The sequence below is a fragment of the Hypanus sabinus genome, chromosome 19 (genome assembly GCF_030144855.1).
Source record: "Hypanus sabinus isolate sHypSab1 chromosome 19, sHypSab1.hap1, whole genome shotgun sequence".
NCBI classification, from domain to species: domain Eukaryota; kingdom Metazoa; phylum Chordata; class Chondrichthyes; order Myliobatiformes; family Dasyatidae; genus Hypanus; species Hypanus sabinus.
In genome coordinates, this window is record NC_082724.1 from 11,445,459 (window position 1) to 11,471,228 (window position 25,770).

The window sequence follows — 25,770 nt, forward strand, 5'->3', positions numbered from 1 at the left end:
ATGAAATTATATTAATAAACCTTGTTAACGTTTTTTCCCCGCAATTCTGGCGTTTTCCCAATAGATGATGCACTCTATATACATTGACCTTTGTAGAGGTGCAGCGTATTACTCCACATTTGCGCTTTACTCTTTGTTCAGCTCGACCTATTTGTGTGAACAGGCGTTCAGCGTCATGAACATCAACAAAGTCAGCCACCGATCCAAGTTAACTGACCAACACCTCAGATCCATCCTGAGAATCGCCACATCAAAACTAAATCCAGACTTTGATGCGCTGGCTAAAAAGGGAGACCAACGACACTGTTCCCACTGAAATTAAAAATAAGTTTCTTCGTTGTGTTATGTAAAAAATGCATTTGAAAATATTTTTTTCAATAAGCCTTACATGTTACATGTCATTTCTGTTAAGTGATGGACATGAGTAGTGCGCTGGTGCACGTACGTTCTCAAAATAAAAAATGCGCTCCAGATCAAATAACGCGCTCCGCATACTGGCGCACTGTCACTGTTCTGTCTTTGTGCTGGTCGTTGTTGAGTTTTGGCACAGGGGACAATTGAATAAGAAGGAGCAGGACAAGTAGACCTGCTTCTCCTACCGTTTTTGAAATAAAGACAGTCAGGAGGAGAGTGATGATGATAATATCTTGAAGGATAACAGAATTTTCAGTGCTTTAAAATAATAACTGTTACTATTAAAAAAGCTGTATTTTATTCATTTAATTTTCAGTGTTTTAAAAGTCATTTCAATAAATAGCTAAATACCATGGGACTTCAAAGACAGATATTTTGTTGTAATGCATTTGTTCATTTTCAATTGAAATTAAAGCACATGTTTTCTACGTATCCCATGATATTTTATTTTCTCTTATGAGGTGTATTACCAAAACACTCCGTCCATCTGCTCCTGGTTCGGCCCCCCTGTCAAATTTTAGAACCCTTTGTGGCCCACAAGTCAAAAAGTTTGCCCACCCTTGCTCTAAAACATAGAATCATAGGGCACTATAGCTGAGAAAAATGTCCTTCAGCCCATCTAGTCTGCGTTGACCTTTTTATTCTGCCTAATCGCATTGAGCTGCACCTGGACCATTGTCCTCCAATTGCCTCTGATCCATGTACTTATCCAAACTTCTCTTAAACGCTGCATTTGAACCCATATCCACCATTTCCATTGGCAACTTGTTCCATCCTCTGAGTGAAGAAGTTACCCCTCAAGTTCCCCTTAAGTGCTTTACCTTTTACCCTAAGCCTCAGGGGAAAAAGCTGCCTACATTCACCCAATCTGTACTCATCCATGAATGCAAAATACACCTTTGCATTTCACTTTATAATGTTCCAAAGAGCATAACAGCCAATGATCTACAAAACTGTGCCAAAGTCTTAAGGCACACTGGATTTGTTATGTGGGTTCAATTGGAATTATGTCCACAGAGCCCTGATATCAACGTCATCGGCGGCTGTCTGGGATTATCTGGAGAGGTAGAAGCAAGCAAGACAGCCCAGTCTGCAGAAGAACTGTGGCAAGTATTGCAAGATGCTTGGAACAACCCACCAGCCGATTCTCTTATAAAGCTGTACGACAATGTACCTAAGAGAATTGGATGCAGTTTGAAAGGCAAAGGGTGGTCACACCAAGTATTGATTTTAGTTCTCTACTGTTTACTGCTCTTGACCTGCAGGAACTTATAACTTCATTACTTTTGGCAGCATCTTCGCTTTACAGAATTTTTATTTGCATGTGCCTAAGACTTTTGAACAATACTGTACATTATTTATAATGTAGGCATGGTTATAGCCCAGAAAACATGGAACCCTACGTACAGCAGATTCTAGAAATGTAGTGGGGTGGCATGTAGCAAAGCAGGGCAGCACGCTAACGTTTTACTTACTAATGATTTACTAGCACGCGTAATGATTTACTTACTGCCCGTTACAGTGCTGGTGTTTAGGGCAGCAATGAAGGTCCTCCATCTCTAACAGTGTTCAGGGCTTCCTTCATCGTGTCAGTAGCTTCCCCTTTGTTTTCACCACTGTCAGTCATGCAAGTCCTGGGCGGACACTCAAGAATACCATCTCACTTGGATGTAGAAGGAATCTTCACTACTGCTTCTGTAACTATTTTGTTTTGCCAATCAGGGTTGTTAGTCCTGAGCTGAACCCCCAAACCTGGAGGAGTGGTGGACGACTCTTAGCCTGGCCTCTACCCTTTGACCTGTTTGGCAAGGGTGACCCTACCACGAGCCAAAGAACAAAGCCAACATAGCTCTCTGGGTCATCGAGGCAGGCAAGCCTCCAAACCCTATGACAAGGTTGTGGTCCTCTTGGAGGAATGTGGTGCTTAGCATAACCCCATTAAAGTGCCAGCATCCTGGGTTCAAGTCCACCACCATACGAAAGGTGCTCTTGGGTTTCCTCAAGGTGCTCAAGTTTCCTTCCACGTTCCAAAGATGTGCAGGTTGGGATTGGTAAGTTGTGGGCCTGCTAAGTTGTTGCTGGAAGCATGGTGACACTTGCAGACGGCCCCCAGCACATCCTCAGACTGCGCTGGTCATTGATGCAAACAGTGCATTTCACTGCACATTTCGACCTTTCAATGCACACGTGACAAATAAAGCTCATCTAATCTATTCAAGATTCGATCATCTGTTTTATTAATGGATAACTAACACCCATGTCACCATGGAAGGAAATACATTCACCTGAGAGATCAGATAGAGTCCCCATTTAATATCCCTTCAGTACCACAAGGAAGAGCCAAATGACTATAGTTACATATTCTCGTTTCATTCATGGTTTAGTCTAGTTGAGAGGGGTAACCTCAGAGAATGATATTGTTTGTTGACTGCTATTAGTATGCTTAAATATGTATATAATGCTAACTTAGTTTGTCCGCTTGGTTACACTAATCGGGACATTATTGGAATGCTAATTAGATCACTAACTTCATTAAATACATGGCTAATTTGAACATTATATTTCTAATCTAGTTTTGTTAGTTTTTCATCACTGTAAGATCGTTTGTCTTTGCTGGTTTCATAATAAAGGATTGAGAGTACCTTTTTCACTTTGGAACTTCGTTAATCTGGAAACGCGTCATTCAGTGTCGATCTCCTGGTTTAGTCTGTCAGTGGTTTTGGGTTTGTTTTAAGTAACTTCTACAGGCCTGTTAATTAACTACACCTTATCTACAACACTGAAACAATCCCTTCTGCCCATCTGGCCTGTGTTCTTGCTTCTCAGTGTCTTACACCATCGCCGAACAAAAGCTCCAGGTACAGCCTTTCTAATCTTCAGGCATCAGCACCATTCCTAAGACACCGTGAGCATGCTTTGGAGAGACCATCACAGTACAACAATGAACCTCTTTCACATTCTGTAAACTTTTAAAGTTAGACGCTGTTGGTGTTCAGTGGGCTGGCGACTTATTAGCTCTGAGCTTCCAAATTCATAGCCTGTGTTTATTGTTACAATTTGTAACAGTGCTGTAACTCGAAACACTGACTATGTAAATACATTGAAGCTTTGAAATGTTTCAAAGTAGAAGTTGTGGTACGTTTATTATTTGGAAAGTTTATGATTATATTCATTAACACATAATTATGGAGAATCTCATGATTATATTAACATAATTTCAAAATTACATTAATATTATATAAAAGAAACTTTCAGCTGTGTGGCACAGTCTATGTGCGTGGGAGCATGTCAGTTACTGGGCAGACGTACATCTGCACAGCTTAGAGGGAAGTCAAAATCTCGGGGGCATACATTTGAGGTGGGGGGGGGGAATTGAAGGGTCCTGAGGAGCAACCTTTTCATACAGAGGGTGGTGAGTATATGGAATGAGCTGCCAGGGAAGATGGTTGAAGCAGGCACAACTGCATCACTTGGACGGGTATGTGGAGTGATGGGGCTTAAAAGGATATGGGCCAAATGCAGGAAATTGGGGCCAGCTGGGTGGGCACCATGATATGGACTCATTGGGCTGAAGGGTCTGGAGGCATGCTGTATTGACAAACAAACATAAACAAACATCGTGATCTATGGCCATGTCATGACATAGCTGCTCGATGGTCAGCATGGACGTGATGGCGGAAGATCTGGTTTCCTTGCTCTGGCAATGAAATCTGACAGACATATGCTAACATACAGTCTCCAAGCTCACTGTAAAGGGCCCCATACTTTAGAATCATGGGGTCATTAACCTACTAGTTCTACCAGCTGTGTTACCATGACACCCACCATCCACTGAGGCATGTACAGGAAAATAAAGAAAGACAATAGAATTTAGGAAAAATTATAAGTAACAAAGACTGAGAAACAACTAACGTACAAAAAAAGACAAACCGTACAAAAGAAAAAGAAAAAAAAATTGTCATGGTCCCGATCATTAATTCCCTATTTTCTCCTAATTTCCTTTGATTGTGCCATGGTTCCGAATGTTAATTTCCTATTTGCTGCTAACTCTCTTTGATGATGGCACAGCTGGTTTCCATCAAGACCTGCAGCATAAGAACCCTGGCATTACAACCACTAGATGCCAGATCATTGGTTTTGCCTGCGTGGTAATTAACATTTCCCGGCCGCTTAGGACTTTTGACAGTGCTTCTTCCTATAGATGCTGCCTGGCCTGCTGCGTTCCACCAGCGTTTTGTGTGTGTTGCTAGGACTGTGTGTTCTAAGCTTTGTTCCAGTATTGAGAATTACCTGTGAAACTCAGTCTGTTCGTGTCAAGATCAGTTTTCTAAGTTCTACTGCAGTTCCGAGGTTTACCTGTGAAGCTCAGTCTCCCCACGTCAAGATAAGTCTTCCAAGTTTTACTTCATCACTGAGGTTTGCATGCGTCACTCCGTCTCTCCGTGCTGAGAAGAGTTTTGTCTGCTGCTTTTCCTTCCTGTGCTTCGAGTCAAGATAAATTCTGCCTGTCTCCTGCTTTCCCTCCTGTTTGCCACTCACATCTGAATCCTAACTAAATCTCTGTGCCCGTGTCCTGCACTTGGGTTCGCCTCATTCATTGCAACAAATACTGAGAACGTGAGTCCCCGAAAGTGAGTCTGTAGGTTGTGAAGTCAGTTTGAAGTTCAAAAGTTCAAAGTAAATTTATTATCAAAGTACATATATGTCACCTTATACAACCCTGAGATTCATTTTTTGTGGGCATACTCAATAAATTCATAGAATGAAAGCCATAGCAAAATCAATGAAGGATTGAGGTGAGTGAAGTTATCCATGCTGGTTCAGGAGCCTGATGGTTGAAGGGTAATAGTTGTTCCAGAACATGGTGGTGTGGGACCTAAGGCTTCTGTAGTGAGAAGAAAACGTGGTCTGAATGATGGATGTCCCTGATGATGGATGCTGCCTTCTCATGGCAGTGCTCCTTGTAAGTGTACTGAATGTGGGGAGGGGTGTACTGGGCTGTGTCCTCTATGTAGACTTTTCTATTCCTGGGTATTGCTGTTTCCATTCCAGGCTATGAAACAACCAGTCATGAAACTTTCCAGGATCATTGACATACCTATGGGGTTTTAAGACCCATCTTTTTCATTTACAAAGGTACCATTCATCTGTGTCTCTCCCCTTACCTGTGACTGTCAGACATTAACATCTGTTTGAAATAGCCACGCAGTTAAATCTGTGGAGACATGATCCCTGAAATGGTATCTGTGCCCACAAACTAGTCACTCCCTCTTCAATAAATAAGCAGTCACAACTTCATTAGCTAGCAGCCCACCCAGAGTGAAATATCAGAGAGTTGTCTCCTCCATAATTTACTTACAGTTGTTTTAGCTGCTGGAAAATAGTTTCTGTAATCAAAGCCGTTCCGTGGCACTTTATTATTGGGTTCTGGCATTTGAAGCCAGAACAAAAATTTAGACAACCTTACGCACTCTGGTCATAAGCACAGATAAGAGAAGGATCTGTTAACAAGAGGTTTTGCGCTTAGCGCAGTGCAGGAATGGCAGTAAATGATCTGCTGTGCCAGCGGAAAGTGGTTTGAAGCTATCAATATCTAGTGACGTAAAAGTTGGCTTGACTTATTGAGCCTGAACTACGTCCATGGGAATATATTGAACAGGCATGTCATGCTATGGTGCCAAGTCTCCGGAACTGCGCTGGAGTTTCCATGAATTATGACAGCATCTCCAGGGCATTGCTCTCCATATGAAACAAAGCGTAATGTGTAAAAAGGTAATAAAATTGCCAGTTGTTTTGAATATCTTTGTCCACTGCCTGTAAACGTGTTGAATGTAGCATCGACAGTTATTTGACCTCAGCTGGGTTTTGTTTGGCTTTCTGATTGGTTGGGATGGTGGGGTATCATCAAGATTGGCAGGTTATGCAGCCAATGTGGGCGGTAATATGGGGAAAGTAGGAGGCAGAAAGGCACATGGTGGCCACTCCAGGAACATGTCTAATAAATGCTGGCAACTATCGGCCCAGCTCAGCAGGAGGAAAGGATTTAGACTGCTTTTGTTGGCTGCTTGCTGTCTCTCAGGAAACTGCCGTGTGATGCCAAGGGCTCACTGTGAAAGAGGAGTGAAAGTCAGCTAAGATGGATCATGGCAGGCCCATCTATTCCCTGCCTTGGCTTTCAGTGGTACTGTGATTGTTAGCTTTCAGCCATTCAGCCCTTTGTGCCTGTCTTGGGATTATAACCACTCCTTAACTCAATGACCCTCAGAATAATTCTTTAACAAAACCTGATAGATGTGATGTCAAAGAATTTATCCAATCCCTGCTTTCAGCTGATGTTACATGGAAGAACACATTTAGGTCTACTGCCTTGTGTGTGATGAGCTTGTTCTTGATAGTATCCTTAAAAGGCCTTTCTCTACATTTTAATATTAGGCCTCGGCCTTGATATAGGCTTCCCTTCATCAAAAGAAATGGCTTACATCCTCGCGATGTCTGATAATGATTTAATATCCCTTTGATGTCGTTGATAACTATTTTTGTCTTATTTGTCCAATGATAGCTATGTACAAATCATAGTCATAAATTTATTTCCAAATTCATTATAACAAAGAAGAAGGCTATTCAGCCCATCGAGTCAATGCCAAATTGTAGAGCAGTCCATTCCCTATGACCTATTCCTCTTTATGTTTCCACCAAGGTATCACATCCTCCTTCCCACAGATTTTACCCCTCACCTACACACTATCGATAATGTACCGTGGTCAATTAAGCCACCAACCCGCATATCTTTGGGATGTGGAGGGGAAACCAGAGCTGGTCACTGGGAGTATGTGTGGACTCCACACAGACAGCATTACGGTCAGGATTGAACCTTGGTCAACGTGAGGCAGCAGGTGTACCAGCTGAAGGGTTTAGACATGGTAGAATGTTTTCTCACTGGCAGCGAGTTCAAAGCCAGGAGAAGGCAAGTTAAAGAGTTAACATGAGGATCCTGAGGGATGTGAGCAGGAATATTTTTACTCACTGTGGTAATTGTGTCTGCCCCCCACTGAACTTTTTCTATAGCTGCAAAACTATATTCTACAATACTGCAAAACTACATTTTGCAATCTGTAAACACAAGGAAATCTGCAGATGCTGGAAATTCAAACAACACCACACACAAAATGCTGGTGGAATGCAGCAGGCCAAGCAGCATCGATAGGGAGAAGCACAGTCAACGTTTCGGGCCAAGACCCTTCAATCTGTTTTCATTTTTGCCACCTGGACGCAACTTATATATGGCATAATCAGCCTAGATTGCTCACAGACAAAAGCTTTTCACTGTACTACTGTATTATTATGTATAATAAACCAATACTCAATACCAAACCCAGCCAGGTAATCTGACATGTTGGTTCAAGGCCTCCTCTTGTGCCAAGATGAGGCCACCCTCAGGGTGGAGGAGCAACACCTTATATTCCGTCCGGGTAGCCTCAAACCTGATGGTATGAATACCAGTTTCTCCTTCCATTTAAAAAAAGTCCCTCTCCTCCTCTTCTATTCCCTACTTTGTCCTCTTCCTCTTTTCACCTGCCTATCACCTCCTTCCATTTCTCCTATGGTCCACTCTCCTATCCAATCAGATTCCTACCTCTCCAGCCTTTGACCTTTCCTAACCACCTGGCACACCTATCACCTTATAGCTATCACGAGGAAATCTGCAGACGCTGGAAATTCAAGCAACACACGCAAAATGCTGGTGGAATACCTTCTAGCTATCCAACTTCCCCTCTCCCCATCCTTTTATTTTGGCATCTTCCCCTTTCCTTTCCAGTCCTGAAGTAGGGCCTCGGCCTGAAACGTCAAACGTTTATTCATTTCCATAGACGCTGCCTGACGTGCTGAGTTTCTCCAGTGTTTTGTGTGTGTAGGTTAGGTAATCTGTCTTGATGTTTTACTCTTTGTTCGGCAGTTATCATGCCCAACATTTCAAGTGGAGAACAAACTAAACTAAGTATCCAGAATGTCTTCAAGGAGTGATACCTCAAAAAGATGCCATCCGTCATTAAGGACCCCCATCACTCAGGACATGCCCTCTTCTCATTGCTACCATCAGGGAGGAGGTACAGGAGCCTGAAGGCACACACTCAGCAATTTAGGGACAACTTCCCCTCTGCCATCCAATTTCTGAATGGACATTGAACCCATGAACACTACCTCACTACTTCTTTTATTTTTTCATCTATGCACTACTTATTTAATTTCACTATTTAATATATATACACTTCCAGTAATTCACATTTTTTTCTCTATTATTATATATTACATTGTCCTACTGCGTAAAGACAATAAATTTCATGACATGTGCCGATGGTATTAAACCTGACTCTGATTCTGATCTAGAGGGCACAGATACAAGATAAGAGGGTAGATATTTAAAAGAGACCTGAGCAATAATTTCTTTACACAGTGGGTAGCAAGGACTTAAGGATGAGCTGCTGGAGGAAGTGGTTGAGGCAGGTACAAATGGAACATTTAATGGACACTTGGATAGGTATATGGAGAGGAAGATGTTGGAGCATTACAGGCAGAAAACAGGCAACTGAGGCTAGCTGTGGTTAACATGAACCGGTTGGGCCAAAGGGCCTCTTTCCCTGCTGTGTTACTCTTTGACTCCATGAGGGAGTTCTAAAACGGGTTTAGACTGTCAGCAGACCGAGGAGACTAAATGAAAACCGCGCCCTGTGTCCTAGCTGTGGGATGCCTTGGGGCAGACTTCTAGCAGCAATTGCTTCTGTCTCCGCGATCATCTGAACAATACGTGTGTTTGAAAACACTAACTGGTCTCGGAGCCCTGAGCGAAGAGATGTTGACAGGGAAGGAAAAGGGTCATGTGGCTTGCTCACTTTTGTGACCTAAAATTACCTCCAACTAAACACAGGGAAGACTGAGTGCATTGTATTTGGTTTCCTGCCCGCCCATCTCCTCCACAGCAACCGTCTGAGGCTGGAGAAAATTGTTTGTCTAATTCCTCCGGAGCTTTGCACTACCCCTTCAACTCTGCCTCAGTGCCGGCACTACTGAAACTTTCATCATGTCCTCGTTGACTGTGGATGTGACTGCTTATTTATTTATTGAAAGAGATACAATGCAGAATCGGCCCTCCGGGCGCTTTGAGCCATTCTGTCCAGCAATGCCCTGATATAATCCCAGCCTAATTACAGGACAATTTACAATGACTAACTAACCTACCAACTGCTACGTCTTTGGACTGTGGAAGGAAATGTGGAGGCTCCAGTGCACAGGATCGCAAGGGGCTGCAGAGGGTTACAGACTCGGCTAGATCCATCACAAGTACACCCCTCCCCACTATCGAAGACATCTTCAATAAATAGTCTCTCGGGAAGTGGAATCCATCATTAAGTACTCTCACCGCCTGGGACGTACCCTCTCTGTATTACTATCACCCAGGGGTTTGAAAACCCACGCTCTCAACAGCCTCCTCCCCTCCGCCATCAAATTTCTGAATAGGCCGGAAACCCGTGAATACTACCTCAATATTTGTTCTTCTGCACTATTTATTTAATTTGTAATTTTTAAGTATTGCACTGTAGTACTGAAACTAAACAACAAATTTCATGACATACGTCAATGATAATAAACCTGGTTCAGGTTCTGATTCAGACGCACACAGCTACCAAGGCTTCAATGAATGCTCTGTGACAGGGAGATGAAAGCGGGGCTGGAAGGGGTGACCTTCCCTCAGGTCTTCAACCACCTCTTCCCGACACTCTGGGCAGAACCTTCAAACCCCCCAACCTCCGCACTCCACAGCCACTCACTGTCCTCTGCAAATAAACTGGGCAGGAGTCGGGCCCTGACAATGTGAGGTAAACGTCAGGAGTGGAATCTCAGATCAAAACCAGAGTGATGGAAGACGGGCCGACTGGAATGCATGAGGGCCTGGGCTTAATTTAAAGAATGAAGCATGTCAAACTGAGATGCCAGCCTAATTTTAAATGACTGGAGGTTGACAGGTCTGTTGCAATAGCTCTCTTTTCCTTGAATACCTCCCTCTCTCTCTCTCTCTCTCTCTCTCTCAAAATGATATTGTCTCTCTCTTTCATTGGACAATATGGTATAATTCTTTCTCTATTTCTCTTTCTCTCTCACTTTTTCCTTCTCTCTCTCTCTCTCTCTCTCTCTCTCTCTCTCCCCCCCAACAAAATGATACTATTTCTCTATCTCACTGAACAATATGGTATAATTCTCTCTCTCTCTCTTTCACTCTCTGGATAAAACGATATCATTTTGACCACTTTGTGCTAAAAATGGACATTTTATTTTTGTTCTAATTGCGTTGTTTCTTGTAAAAAATGGGAATAATTTCTGTTTTATGAATGCTGCCTGTGATACTGCTACTAGTAAGTTTCTCATTGTAGTTGTGTCTAGGACAATAAACCACTTCCACTTTGAATATTGGAGGAAAGGTCAGTATTCAAACTGACTTAGTTGGTGTGCTGTCCACATGTTGGGGGGGGGGGGGGGGGGAGGTATGAACCAGATCCAAATGTTTTGGCATGAGTTAGGATAAGTATTGCTGCAGAGAACTTGTGGGGTGGAGAGAAACAGAAACAAAATATCTTGGAACAGATGAATAGGGAAGGCTGAAATAAGAGCAGTTTTCTGGAGAAAATGCCATCTGTACGAATGCATGGTGTCAAACCGGCTCTGACAGATTGAGGTGAAGTATGTGCGCTGTATCAGATCTGGCAGAGACTGAAGTGTAAATGCTGCAGAGATTAGTCGATGTCATCACTTTCCCGGGACGTCTGAATGAGAATAGGCCTGAACTCTCTCTCGGAATTCACAAGACTCCTGTGCTAAGGAAAGCGACTGCGTGTTGCTGGATGAAGACCATGGCTGAAGACAGGGTTTCAGTGTCACTTGTGTTTGAATGCAGTTAGCAGAGAGACCAAGCTATGCTCGGACACACAAGAGATGCTGGAATCTGAAGCAACACGCAAAGCATTGGGAGAAACTGTAGATAGTGTAGAGGATTGTCGAAGATTGCAGAGAGACATTGATAGGATGCAGAAGTGGGCTGAGAAGTGGCAGATGGAGTTCAACCCAGAGAAGTGTGAGGTGGTACACTTTGGAAGGACAAATTCCAAGGCAGAGTACAAAATAAATGGCAGGATACTTGGTGGAGGAACAAAGGGATCTGGGGGTACATGTCCACAGATCCCTGAAAGTTGCCTCACAGGTAGATAGGGTAGTTAAGAAAGCTTATGGGGTGTTAGCTTTTATAAGTCAAGGGATAGAGTTTAAGAGACATGATGTAATGATGCAGCTCTATAAAACTCTAGTTAGGCCACACTTGGAGTACTGTGTCCAGTTCTGGTCGCCTCACTATAGGAAGGATGTGGAAGCATTGGAAAAGGTATAGAGGAGATTTACCAGGATGCTGCCTGGTTTAGAGAGTATGGATTATGATCAGAGATTAAGGGAGCTAGGGCTTTACTCTTTGGAGAGAAGGAGGACGAGAGGAGACATGATAGAGGTGTACAAGATATTAAGAGGAATAGACAGAGCCAACACCTCTTCCCCAGGGCACCACTGCTCAGTACAAGAGGACATGGCTTTAAGGTAAGGGGAGGGAAGTTCAAGCGGGATATTAGAGGAAGATTTTTCACCCAGAGAGTGGTTGGTGCGTGGAATGCACTGCCTGAGTCAGTGGTGGAGGCAGATACACTAGTGAAATTTAAGAGACTACTAGACAGGTATATGGAGGAATTTAAGGTGGGGGGTTATATGGGAGTCAGGGTTTGAGGGACGGCACAACATTGTGGGCCAAAGGGCCGTTAATGTGCTGTACTATTCTATGTTCTATGTTCTATGAAACTCAGTGGGTCAGGCAGCATCTGCGGAGGGAAATAGACAGTCTCCAAGCAAGTATACAGACACAAAATGCTAGGGGAACTCAGCAGGCCAGGCAACATCTATGGAAAAGGGTAAATAGTTGATGCTTTGAGCCGAGACCAGGACTGGAAAGGAAGAGGGGAAGTCAGAGCCGAAGCAAATGTGTCCAAGTTATGCTTGGAAATCTTTGTTGTTAGATGCAGAGGTTGCCAACATTGCTTTGTTTTCTGGAAAAATCCTGCATCCAAGACTCAGTTCCCTCAGGGATTCTCGCCCTCGGGTCAGGGCTGCCTACCTCTGGAATTTTGTCCTGTCATTACTTCAGTACAAGTGTTGGCTGCCTTACTCACACTTCCCGAATAAACTTTTCCCAGGGAGTTTTAACAAGGAGTAGAAGCAATTCTCCGGAGTAGCACCAGAGTGCATGAAGAGAGATGGTTATTGCCTGCGGACATATATTCTGTCCAGAGTCATAGAGAGAGAGAAAAAAATAATTGACAGCTGAAGCAGAGAGTCAAGATAATACCATAAGGCACAGGAGCAAAATTAAGCCATTCAGCCCATCGAGTCTGCTCTGCCATTCCATTATGGCTGATTTATTATCCCTCTCTACCCCTTCTCCAGCTTTTCATTTATTTACTTACTGACATTCAGTGCAGAATAGGCTCTTCCAGTCCTTCAAGCTGTGCTGCTTGGCAGTCCCCCAATTTAACCCTAGCCTGATCACAGCCCAATTGACAATGATCAATTAACCTACTAACTGGTATGTCTTGGGACTGTGGGAAGAAACTGGTGCACCCGGAGGAAACCCAAGCTTTCATGGGTAGAATGTACAAACTCTTTACAGGCAGCAGCGGGATTTGAACCTGGGTTACTGGTACTGTAAAGCATTATGCTAACCACTACACTGCGGTGCCTTCTCCCTGGCACCTTTGATACCCTTACTAATCAAGAGCCTATCAACTTCCAATTTAAATATACTCAATGACAGCTGTCTGTGGCAATAAATTCCACAGATTCATCACCCTCTGGTTAAAGGATTTCCTTTTTATCCCCGTTCTAAAGGATATATTCTGCAGCTGTACCCTCTCATCCTTGGCTGTCCCACTGCAGGAAACATCCTCTCCACATCCACTCTATCTAGGCCTTTCAATATTCAATAGTTTTCAATGAGATTCTTTCCCCACCCCCCATCATTCTTCCAAACTGCAGCAAGTACAGGCCCAGAGCTACCAAGGGCTCCTCAAACGTTAACCCGTTCATTCCCTGATTATTCTTGTGAACCTCCTCTGGGACCCTCTGCAATGTCAGCACAGCTTTCCTTAGATAAGGGCCCAAAACTGCTCACAATACTCCAAGTGCGGCCTGACTAATGCCTTATAAAGCCTCAGCTTTAGATGAGGAGAATTAGTACATAGCACAAGGGGTGATTGATAAGTTTGTGGCCTAAGGAAGAAGGAGTCACTGTTAGAAAACCTAGCACATTTATTTTTCAACATAATCCACTCCTACATTTACGCACTTAGTCCAGTGGTCGTGGAGTATATGAATCTTGGACCTCCAGAAAGTGTCCACAGCATGGGTGATTGATAAGTTCGTGGCCTAAGGTAGGAAATGAGTTATACAGCTCTCATTACGTGCACATGCAGTTCAACTCTTTAAGTGATTGTGCAGAAAGTTTGAAGTTAATAATTCATCAGGGTTGATTGATAAATTTGTGGCTTAAGGTAGGAGATGAGTTATTAACTTCAAACTTTCTGCATAACCAATCTGCATCTCTGAGATCTATCATCAGTTCTGTTTCCATAAAGGAGTTTGAAAGGTGCCTCAGAACACGGAACAGGAATTGACCCCTTCATCTCAAGATGTCTGTGCCAAACATAATGTTGCATTAACCTAAAACCCTTCTGCCTGTACATGATCCAAGTTCCTCCATTCCCTCCATATGAATGGTCTGATGAAGGGTCTCACCCCAAAACATCAACTCTTTATTGCTTCGATTGATGCTGCCTGACCTGCTGAGTTCCTCCAGCATTTTCTGTTTGTATTTCAGGTTTCCAGTATCTGCATTATTCCTGACCTGCTCCAGTATCTGCATTTTTTTTTACTTGATTTCACTTTAAGATGATTTGGACAAATTAAATGAAAGGGCAAGTAGAACATAAAACACAGGACAGTACAGCACAGAAACTAGCCCTTCGGCCCACCAGGCAAATGCAATATATCATGAATAAGCGCACAGGTCAAATGATATGTTGCCCTTTAGTATAAACAGTTTTGATCATAGAAGCAGGAATGTCTTATGATTACATACAGTCTTGGTACGGTCATATCTGGAGTACCATGTACCGTTTTAGAATCTGTATCTCGCATGAAGTGTACTTGCTTTGCAGGCAGTTCAGTGAAGAGTGATCAGACTGATTCTTTGGGACTATCGTATGAAGAGAGTTCAAATCGACTAGGCTTGCATTCACAAGAGATTAGAAAATGAGAGGAGATCTCAGTGAAACGTACAAAATTCTGACAGGGCTTGACATATTGAATGTGAGGAGGATATTTCCCTGGGAAGTCACACTCTCAGGATAAATGGTCAGGCATTTAAGACTGAATTGTGGAGAAATCACTGAACATACTTAAGAGGGAAGTAGGCAGATTCTAGACATGAAATACATCAAGGAGTATGAATAGAGTGAGGGAAGATGTATTGAAACTAAGGATCAGTTGTGATAGTATTGTCTTCCGTCTGCAAAACCCTAAACTCAAAAGAAGATTTTAAACCCTTTCCAATATAGATACTATGGGTACTCTCATTATAGGGAGGTTTTGAAGGATGAGCTTACTTCCTTGTCTAGTCTCTGTGGTGTGGTCTACCTGCCAATACCCACTGGTGGAGAGCTGGGTTCCCTCTCCCTATTGAAGAGGAGCTATTTTCAGCTGAAAAAGTAGTTCAAACAGAGTTTATTTTATTTTTAATGATACATCTTTAAATTCAGATAAGTGATTCTTCACACACATTTAACACTCACAGAGGATTTCTGATTTATAAAAGATGTCCAAATTACAAAAGATTTACAAACTGCAAAGGATTTCCAAACACAGGTACAATTCCAGTGAGAGGCAGATGAGTGAGTCATTCATCACAGATTCCAAAGCCCAGGTGTTCTTTTAACTTCAAACAGATTGCTGCTTGCAAATTACAAGCACTGAAGGCTGGTTCTTGCCTACAATAAGAAGTTGAGCAAGGGATTCTTGTAGAAGATTAATTTTGTCACAAAAAAATTCTTTGGCCCTTTGGAAAAGCTATGCTGCTGCGTTAGAAAAGCTGAGATTGGCAATAATCTTCTTGGGTTCTGGAAAGTGAATACCTTCAATCCAATTCTTCAAATCTACTTCAAAGTTAGTTGAAAATTGATTTAATTCTACATAGTAATTACTGGTTTAGTTTGTTGAATCTTTTAAGGATTAGCTTTATTGATCACGTACATCGAAACAGACAGTGAAATGTGTTGTTTGCATGAACGATCAGCACGGTCTCTCGGTGTGCTGGGGGCAGCCTGCAAATATCATCTTGCTTCTGGTATCAACATAGCATACACACAACTCACTACCTCTAACCCATATGTCTTTGGAATGTGGGGAGAAGCCAGACAGTGTTGAAGAAACCCACGTGGTCTTTGGGAGAATGTACAAATTCCTTGCGGACAGTGGCGGGAATTGAGCCCCTATTGCTGACACTGTGAAGTGTTACCCTAACCACTATTCTTTTGTGCTAGAATGCTGCCCTGTATGCTACCGTGTCACCCTGATCCAGACCAAAGTGTCAAAGGACCCTGCTTCACTCAGGTGGAGATAAGTTTGTTCATTGTTTGCCTCATAATTAGAATGAAAAGCTGATCTTTAATTGTGGCTCTTGGAATCTCAACACAGTTCACTACAAATTGATTTTGAAGTGCAACGTTTGCCTCTCACAAAAAAAAATAATGATATAAATTAGCAGAAGGACCAGTCTTAGAAAGGGGACGGAGGAGGTCACGAGCTCGAGTCTACCCAGTTCTTGGCAAATCCCCCCCCACCACAGCTCATGTCCAGATTGTGGCCTAATTAAAGAATAACTCCCCAGTCCAGGATCTGCAGTATGAGGCAGTTCATTCATAACATAAATCAATCTAGTGAGGACCTCCAGGGTAAGTACATTAATCCTGGAGAGTTTATTTGGACGCAGAACAGGTAATCCATCAGTGAAGCAAGCTACAGACCATGCTGGAACTTGTAGAGCACATAACTGAACCCTGTCAATAAGCTCCACTCAGAGAATGAAATCAAAATATATCTGGTTTCCCAGGTCTTAAATTTCTAGAAAGTATATATGTAGATTGTAACCTGATATGATGTATACATCCTTGCAAACAGCTTGGCAATTTACAGTAGCTAATTAATGTACTATTCCCATGAACTTCCCCCTAGTTTCTTCCACTCATCTCAAAGTTCAAAGTATGTACTATAAATGTCACCATATACCACCTGGAGATTCATTTTATTGTGGGCATTCATAGTAGAACAAAGAAATACAACAAAATCAATGAAAAACTACACACAAACATAGACTGACGAATAATCAACATGCAAAAGAAGGCAAATAGAGAAAAACAAATAAAGATAATAGAACTGCAGTGATAGTAGTTTGCAAGAAGTTCGTTCGTCACGTGCCAGGTTGTATTGACACAGGCGTTCATGGTCTTTCCATGACCATGATTGTTCATGGCAACTTTTTCTGTAAAAGTGGTTTGCCAATGCCTTCTTCTGGGCAATGTCTTTACAAGATTCATGACTCCAGCCATTATCAATACTCTTCAGAGATTGTTTTTCCTGGGGTCAGTGGTCACATATCCAGGACGTGGTATGCACCAGCTGCTTATATGACCAGCTACCACCTACTCCCGTGACCCTGAATCATGATGGGGGCTGCTAGGCAGATGCTACACCTTGCCCAAGAGTGAGTTTCAGGCTAGAAGAGGGAAGGAGCACCTTACGCCTCCTTTGGTAGAGACGTATCTCCACCCCTCCACCCACTCAGAGTGGTATATATAGTAATTTTGTGAGTTGCCTGCAAAAAGTTACTGTGAATCACCAGCACCATCTTGGAGACTTATTTACACAATCAGGGAGATCTACAATGGGCAGTTAACCTACTGACCTACATGCCTCTGGGATGTGGGATGAAACTAGATGACACAGAGGAATCCCATGTAGTGCGTGAGAATGTGAAAAAATCAAAAAAAAAATCAGTGAGCGGAAGTTCAGTGGGCGAAAATACCTTGTTAATAAGAGAGGTCAGAGGAAAATGATCAAGCTAACAGGAAAGCGAAAGTAACTCATTTAACTTCATGTTACAGCAGCGGTGTGCCAGAGAGCATCTTTGAATTCACCACGTGTCAACCTTTGAATTGGATGGGCTACAGCAGCAGAAGACAGCGAGCATACACTCAGTGGCCACTTTGTTAGCTGCAGGTGGTACATAATAAAATGGCCACTGGGTATATGTTGTGCAATTTGTGAATTTGTTGCTGGAAATCTGAAATAAAAGCAAAAAATTCCAGATGAAATATAAGGTCTTGCTGCTCCAACCTGAGTGTGGGCTCAGTGCAGCAGTAGAGGAGGCCAAGGACGGGGCAGACAGAGCTTATCTGCCCCTACACCTCCTCCCTCACTACCATTCAAGGGCCCAAACCCTCCTTTCAGGTGAGGCGACATTTCACCTGTTGATCATCTACTCTATCCAGTGCTCCGGGTGTGCCCTCCTGTATATCGGTGAGAACCGATGTAGATTGGGGGACAACTTTGCTGAGCACCTCCGCTCTATCTGCTAGAAAAAGCATGATCGCCCAGTGGTCACCTTCTTCAATTCTACTTTCCATTCCCATTCCAACATGTCAGTCCATAGTCTCCTCTACTGCCGTGATGAGGCTACACTCAGGTTGGAGGAGCAACACCGTATATTCCAGCAGGATAACCTCCAATCTGATGGCACAAACATCAGTTTCTCAAACTTCCAGTAAATACCTCCCTTCATGATTGCCCATTCTGATTTCCCTCTCTCTCTCTCCTTACCTGCCCATCACCTACCTCTGTTGCTCCTCCCCCTTCCCTTTCTTCCATGGCCTTCTCCCCTCTCCTCTCAGGTTCCCACATCTCCAGCCCTTTATTTCTTTCACCAATCAACTTCCCAGCTCTTCAATTCATTCCTTCTCCTCTCCCAGTTTCACCTATCATCTACTATCTTGTATTTATTCCTCCCCTCCCCCCACCTTCTTATTCTGACCTCATCTTTTTTCTCCAGTCCTGATGAAGGGTATTGGCCCAAAACATTGACTGTTTATATTCATTTTCATTGATGCTGCCAGGTCTGTTGAGTTCCTCCAGCATTTTGTGTGTGTTGCTTGGAGTTCCAGTATCTGCAGATTTTCTTGTCAATAGGGTGTAGAGTCAGTTCAGGGTTGTGCTGAGTGAAGTTATTCACAACAGTTCAGGAGGCTGACAATTGAACGTAATAAGTTCCTGAACTGGGGCTGAGGGACTTCTGTACCTCCTACCCAAGGTAATGCAACATCTTTGGCAAGAAGCACTGACTAGCAATGATGAGAATATAAACACCATTGTTTCCTTCACTTTAGACCTCCTGGCTGCCAATAGGTCTGTTATCTTCTTTGGACACCGTGGTTTCCTGGATTTCCGTTCAATGTTCCTGGATGAGTACCATGACCAGCTGTTCATTGGAGCAAAGGATACCTTGTACTCTCTTCAACTTGACCAGAAAGCAATCAATGCCAAAGAGGTAACTCATTCATTTTGTCTATTTTTCTGATGTTGTTGAGATGCTTTGGGGAATAATTCACTGATGATCATGAGGGCAGAGCTGTGATAATGTCGGTGATGATTGATGCCAACTCCCAGGGTCCTTTTCAAGAGAGAATTCCTAATTTCCACCACCTTTCAGTCTTGATGTAGACTGCAACATTAATACTGAAAGTCAGGATGTTCTTTACACAAGGTGGTGGAAAGGGGGAATTCTCACCTCAAAAGAGCTGTACACCCACAGGCAGTCATCTCCAGCACTCTCGAATCCTTCATCGGGTAAAGTTGCTGAAGGATAGAGACCAAAACAAAGTTCAGATGGAGATCTGACAAGGTCTGACAGTAACTGATAGGGTCAAGGGGCCTTGTTTTTATTCATAGAAATTTTTAAAAGGCTCCTCCTTTTGAAGCCAACCAAAGGCTGAAGAAGAAATATTAAGAAAAAAATTAAATGATGTCAAGTATGAGATCTCTTTGGTATGTACATTGTGGATCAAAAGGCAAATTGTGCCGAGAAGAGAGCATCATTCAGGGATTATTCCCATAAAGCGAAGATTGATCAGTTCTTGATTAGGAAAGGTGTCAAAGGTTACAGGGAGAAAGCAGGAGAATGAGGTTGAGAGGGATAATAAATCAGCCACGATGGAATGACTCGATGTGCAGAATGGACTAATTCTCATCCTTTGTCTTATGGTCTTAGTACTGGGAAAATCCGATCGGGAAAGGTAAGAGTTGGATTGCATCATGATCTACACAACGGAGATTTAAAATAACATAAGAACACTGCACATTTATTTAACAGCTTTAACATAGCAAAAATGACGCAAACTCCTTTGCCAGAATGATCTTAGGAATACCGAACATTAAATACACAGGTAGGTGGGTGGTGGGGTGGAGATACACCTCTACCTCCACTAGCCTGCAGGCCACCCTTCGGCAACGTCTACCACCTGCTAAAGCCCCTTCTCCCCCCCCCCCCCCCAACCATGGTCATGTGAAGCTTTGAGGACAGCTGTTGTGTGGTCATATGAGCAGCGGGTGCATTTCACAAATCCTGGTTATGTGACCACTGACGCGAAGCAGAGGGTATCTGAAGAGTATTGATAATGGCTGGGGTCACCCATCTTGTAAAGACACTGATCAGGAGAAGGCAATGGCAAACCACTTCTGTAGTGAGTTTGCCATATCAATCATGTTTATGGATAGACTATGATAGCCCACTTCATTTAGACACAGCACATAAAGATGATGATGACACCCATAAATATTAGGACAGATGACAGGTTAATAGGTGTAGGTATTGGGGAAGACCTTAAAGGAAGGAAAATGAGGCTCAGGGAATTTCAGTGCATAATGCCTGGGCAATGGAAAAGGCACCTGAGGTGCATTAAATCAGGGACATTCCCAAGACCAGCACTTTGTTTGGGTGGGAGGGCAAAAGGGACTTATTTTGCTTTATTTTTGCTTTGTCGCTTGGTATGTGCGATTTCATTGTGTCCTGTAATGTCCTGCCAAGCATCGTGAACATGCTATGTTGGTGTCAGAACGTGTGGTGACTCTTGTGGGCTGCCCGAGCACATCCCTGGCTGTGTTACTTGCTACTGTAAATGAAGCATTTCACAGTATGTTTCGATGTGCATGTAATAAATAAATCCGAATTTAAATATGAAAGACCGGAAATAGAGAAATAGGAAACTGCGGAGAATTATAGGAGGTGGAATTGATCAGTCAGAATATATAACCTTTGTGCCACAATTAGTGACTAACAAGGAAAACTGTGTGTGGGATAAAATTAGAAAATGTTTTAACCACTTAATGGATCAGTATATGTGGAAAGAGAAACATAATAAACATTTCAGTTCCGGGAGCCATTGTTAGAACAGTGTGTGGGATAATGTTTTCCCAGTTTTGAAGGAAAGGAGGAGATAAGATCTGAACAAGAGACGGATTTGCGGTTAACTTACATGGTTGTATACAGGCAGGGCACTGGAAAACACCAAAAAGTGACTCTTCAAGATTTTTGTTACAGCTGATGGACTAGTGGGTCATTTATTTGGAATGTAGATGAGGAGAAATTTCTTTAACCAGAGAGTAGTGAATCCATGGAATTCATTGCCACAGGTAGGGTGGAGGCCAAGTCATTGGGTATATTTAAGGCAGGGGTTGATATATTCTTGATTAGATAGGGCATGAGGGATATGGGGAGAAGGCAGGAGACTGGATCTGAGAGGAAAAATAGATCAACCATGATGAAATGGCATAGCAGACTCAATGGGCCAGAGCAGACTAAATCTGATTCTGTTTCTTATAGTTTTATAATCTTATCAAAGTCATTGTTAAAGACAATGGACTCATCTCACCAATGTATTCACGAACAGGGGAATGTGAAACAACCAACTAAAGGCAGCTCACAAAATGGGCAAGTACTATCCACTGAGGAGAATGGTCTCATCAAACAGAGAACTGTATGTATCCCATTACTCTGAACAGATCCCTTGTTGTTTCACTCAGATGGATAGGACCTTTAACAAGAACAGTGTAATATGTCACAACACAAGAGAGCCAGCAAATCATAAACACGGGACAGTTTATAGGTGCTGGAAATCCAAGGAAACACACACAAAATATTGGAGGAGCTCAGCAGGTCAGGCAGCATCTATGGAAGTGAATAAACAGTGCATTTTGGCCCAGACCCTTCTTCAGGACTGGAAAGGAAGGGGGAAGAGGTCAGAACAAAAAGCTGGTGGGAGGGGAAGGAGGATAGCTAGAAGGTGAAACCAGGTGGGTAGGAAAAGTAAAGAGTTGGAGAGGAAGGAATCTGATAGGAGTGGAGAGTGGACCATAGGAGAAAGGGAAGGAGGAGGGGACCCGGGGGGAGATGATGGGCAGGTGAGAAGATGTAAAAGGTCAGTGTGGGGAATAGAAGAAGAGGGAAGGGGAGGGAAATTCCAGAGTAACATGCAGGAGAAGCTCAGCAGGTCAAGCAGCAACTATGGAGAGAAATAAACAGTTGACATTTTAGGCCAACACCCTTCATCAGAGCTGAAAAGTAAGGTGGAAGAAGCTAGAAGCTGGAGGGAGGGGAAGGAGTACGAGTTGGCAGGTAATAGGTGAAGCAAAGTGAGGGGAAAGGTAGGTGAGGGAGGGGGAGAGGTGTATAAACTAAGAAGCTGGGAGTTGAGAGTTGGAAAAGATAAAGGGCTGAAGAAGAAGGTATGTGTTAGGACTTTGACTGGCAGAATGAGCAACCTGTGGTAGATTACTTTTAATACAGAGATGTGGAAAGTAATGCATATGCAGTTGCCACTTTAGTAGGTCTACCTGTGCACCTGCTCATTAATGCAAGTATATAATTAGCCAATCATGTGGCAGCAACTCAATGCATAAAAGCATGCAGACATGGTCGAGAGTTCCAGATGTTCCAACCAAACATGAAAATGGGGAAGAAATGTGATCTAAGTGACTTAAATTGTGGACTGATCATTGGTGCTAGATGGGGTGGTCAGAGTATCTCAGAAACTGATGATCTCCTGGATTTTCATGCACAGCAGTCTCCAGAGTTTACAGAGAATGGTGAAAAAAAGCAAAAAGAAAATCCAGTGAGTGTCAGTTCTCTGGGTGAAAATGCCTTGCTAATGTGAGAGGTCAGAGGAGAATGGTTTAAGCTGACAGGGAGGTGACAGTAACTCAGAAACCACATTTTACACCAATGGTGTGCAGAAGAGCATCTCTGAATGCACAACAGATCAAACATTGAAGTTGATGGGCTACAGCAGAGGAAGACCATGAACATATACTCACTGGCCACCTTATTAGGTACAGGGGGTAACTAATAAAGCCACTGACTGTATCTTGGGAATGAGAATATGATTGAGCTGTATCTAAAAGGGAACATAACCTACCTGTACATGAGCAGAAACTATTAAAAATATAAGAGCAGTTTGAGGGAGTGGTTGGTTATATGTTTAGGACATAAGCACCATGGTAAGAGGGTAACTATTTGCAGTGAAGAAGCTGAAGCAGGGAACACATACAGAATGATGGACAAAGTATACAAGACAGTCTTTTAAATGCAGGGAATGGTTTAAAATCTGTAACTTCCTTCCCTGTGGAGATAGTGGAAGGAGGGTCAGCTGAAGTTTTCAAATAGCTGTTGGATAGGCACCTGAGGGAAATTAAGTTGCTGGCTCATGGAAAAAAAAGGCAAGGGAATTGGAATGAAGAGATTGCATTACAAAGAGCTAGCATTGTCTGGATGGCTGAATGGCCTCCTTGTGTGCTATTGCTTCTTCTTCTGTCCTCTATATGAGGAGTATGAGGTGCGTTTGATGGTATTGAGCCTGTACTCGTAGGAGTTTAGAAGAATAGGTGGGGGATCTCATATATTGAAAGGCTTACAGTGTATAATGTGCATGTAGAGAGAATGTTTCTTATAGTGGCGGAGTCAAGGACCAGAGGGCACAGTCTCAGAAGAGAGGAAAGTCCCTTTAGAACAGAGATGAGGAGGAATTTCTTCAGCCATAGGGTGGTGAGTCTCTTGAATTCATTGCCACATTTGGCTGTAGAAACCAAGCCATTGGAACTATTTAAAGCAGACATTGATAGATTCTTGATAAGAAAGGACGCCAATGGTTATGGAGTAAAGAAAGGCAAATGAGGTTGTTAGGCAAAATGAATCAGCCGTGATTGAATGGTAGTGCAGACTTGATGGGCTGAATGGCCTGATTCTGCTTCTATGTCTTATGATCTCTAACTCTATAGGAAGCTAGTGAACTGTAACAAATTGACGAAGGAGAGATGAATAGAAAAATCATGTAAAAACAGAGGCCAAGTTGAAGCAGAAAGAGAGCTTGGAGTGAAACTAGGATCATTTTTCAGGTAGTGAACTTTCTTTGTATTCCTAATCCAGTGAGGAATGTAGGAATTAGAACTCAAGACAGTATAGCTTGTGATGCATCATAAATCAAATGGGTAATATTCTTGTGATTAGAGGAGATGGTGGTATTCGTATAGGGAGTCCTTGGTGTAGTTTTACTAACAAATGTTAAAAATTAGCCTGACTTATCCAAACACACAATGGAATGGCATCTATACTGACTCACACACAGCTACCATCAAATGTTTTCAACCATCAATGAGGCACAAGTCAGGAATGCAAAGAAATACTCGCCACTTCACTGGATGCATACAGTCCAACAAACCCAGTGCCATCTAAGGCAAAGCAGGCCACTGTGAGTCAGCAAATCATAAATATAAAAGTTTCTGCAGATGCTGGAAATCCAGAGAAAAACACACAAAATGCTGGAGGAATTCCGCAGGTCAGGCAGCATCTCTGGAAATGAATAAACTGCTAATGCTTCGGGCTGAGACCCTTCGTCCTGATGTCGAAAGTCGACTGTTTATTCACCTGCATAGATGCAGACTGTGCTGCTGAATTCCTCCACCAGTGTGTGTGTGTGTGTGTGTGCGTGAGTGCTTGTGTGTACGTGTGTGCGTGAGTGCTTGTGTGTACGTGTGTGCGTGAGTGTGTGTGTGTGTGTGTGCTTGAGTGTGCGTGTGTGTATGTGAGTGTGCGTGTGCGTGAGTGCGTGTGTGTACGTGTGTGTGTGCGTGTGTGCGTGAGTGTGTGTGTGTGCGTGTGCGTGAGTGTGTGTGTGCGTGTGTGTGTGTGTGTGTGTGTGTGTGTGTGTGTGTGTGTCTTTTCCACTGTAGGTGGGGCCACACTTGAAATACTGGGTACGGTTTTATTACCCCGTTATAGGAAAGATGTTACTAAACTAGAAGGAGAGCAGGAAGTCTTGCCGAGAAGTTGCGTGGACTTGGGGCTTGAGTTATAGGAAGAGGTGTGTAGAATATGTTGTACCGTGAACAAAGTTACCAGAGAGATGCTGAAGCTAGTGAATATAGAAGTGTTTTATTCAACAGAAATGAGCAGCTGGCATCATACTGAGACACTATTGGAGGGAGAAGCCTCCCAACCCAATATTAAATGACATTTTTATGTTCTAAAAATCAAAGATAACAGTGGGACAATTCTACATCTACAGTGTATCTACAATAGTTTTATAACTCCTTCTTTGCACCCACACCTCCATCTTCACATCCACATTCCAGACACTCAAAATGAATGTTACTCAGCAATGTCTGGTTTCCAATCAGCTCCAGTCCACAGCTCCATGAAAACTATTATTCAGGGCTGCATTTTAAGTTCATTTTACAATCCATGTTTATGTCTGATGATTGATTGCTGGTGAAGTTAATATTTGCTACATATCCTAACTTTAGAATACAACCTAACAGACTTGGACTTTGTGGTGAACTTGAGGATGTTGTTGGTGGAAACTCATAAAACTCATAGTAGAGGTCAGTGGCTGGGTATTCTGCAGTGGATAACACCCCAAAGCCTTTCCATCACCCAGGTCAAAGCAACCAACTTGATTGGTTGATCCACCAATTTACACACTTATTAATTCCGTCACCAATGCACCTTGCAAAAATACATTCTATTTGCTCATGAAGACTATGCTGGCAAATCCAACCAGACCTGTGACCTTTATCCTCCATAGATTTCCCTCCAATCAGCACTTATTTTGGTGTAGA

At 42.9% G+C, this 25,770-nt stretch overlaps 1 protein-coding gene across 6 annotated transcripts in view; it reads left to right on the forward strand.

The window, feature by feature from the left end:
* sema3bl (sema domain, immunoglobulin domain (Ig), short basic domain, secreted, (semaphorin) 3bl) overlaps positions 1-25,770 on the forward strand; it is a 225,326-nt gene that overhangs the window by 98,505 nt on the left and 101,051 nt on the right. For 5 of the 6 annotated variants that reach the window (XM_059944004.1, XM_059944006.1, XM_059944001.1 and 2 more), the window contains exon 2: positions 18,990-19,150. In XM_059944004.1, the coding sequence (XP_059799987.1) occupies positions 19,055-19,150 (96 nt within the window). In that variant the 5' untranslated portion in view covers positions 18,990-19,054. Of the gene's footprint in view, positions 1-5,881; positions 6,187-18,989; positions 19,151-25,770 lie in introns of those variants that run through there. The other variant, XM_059944005.1, reaches the window with a different exon arrangement.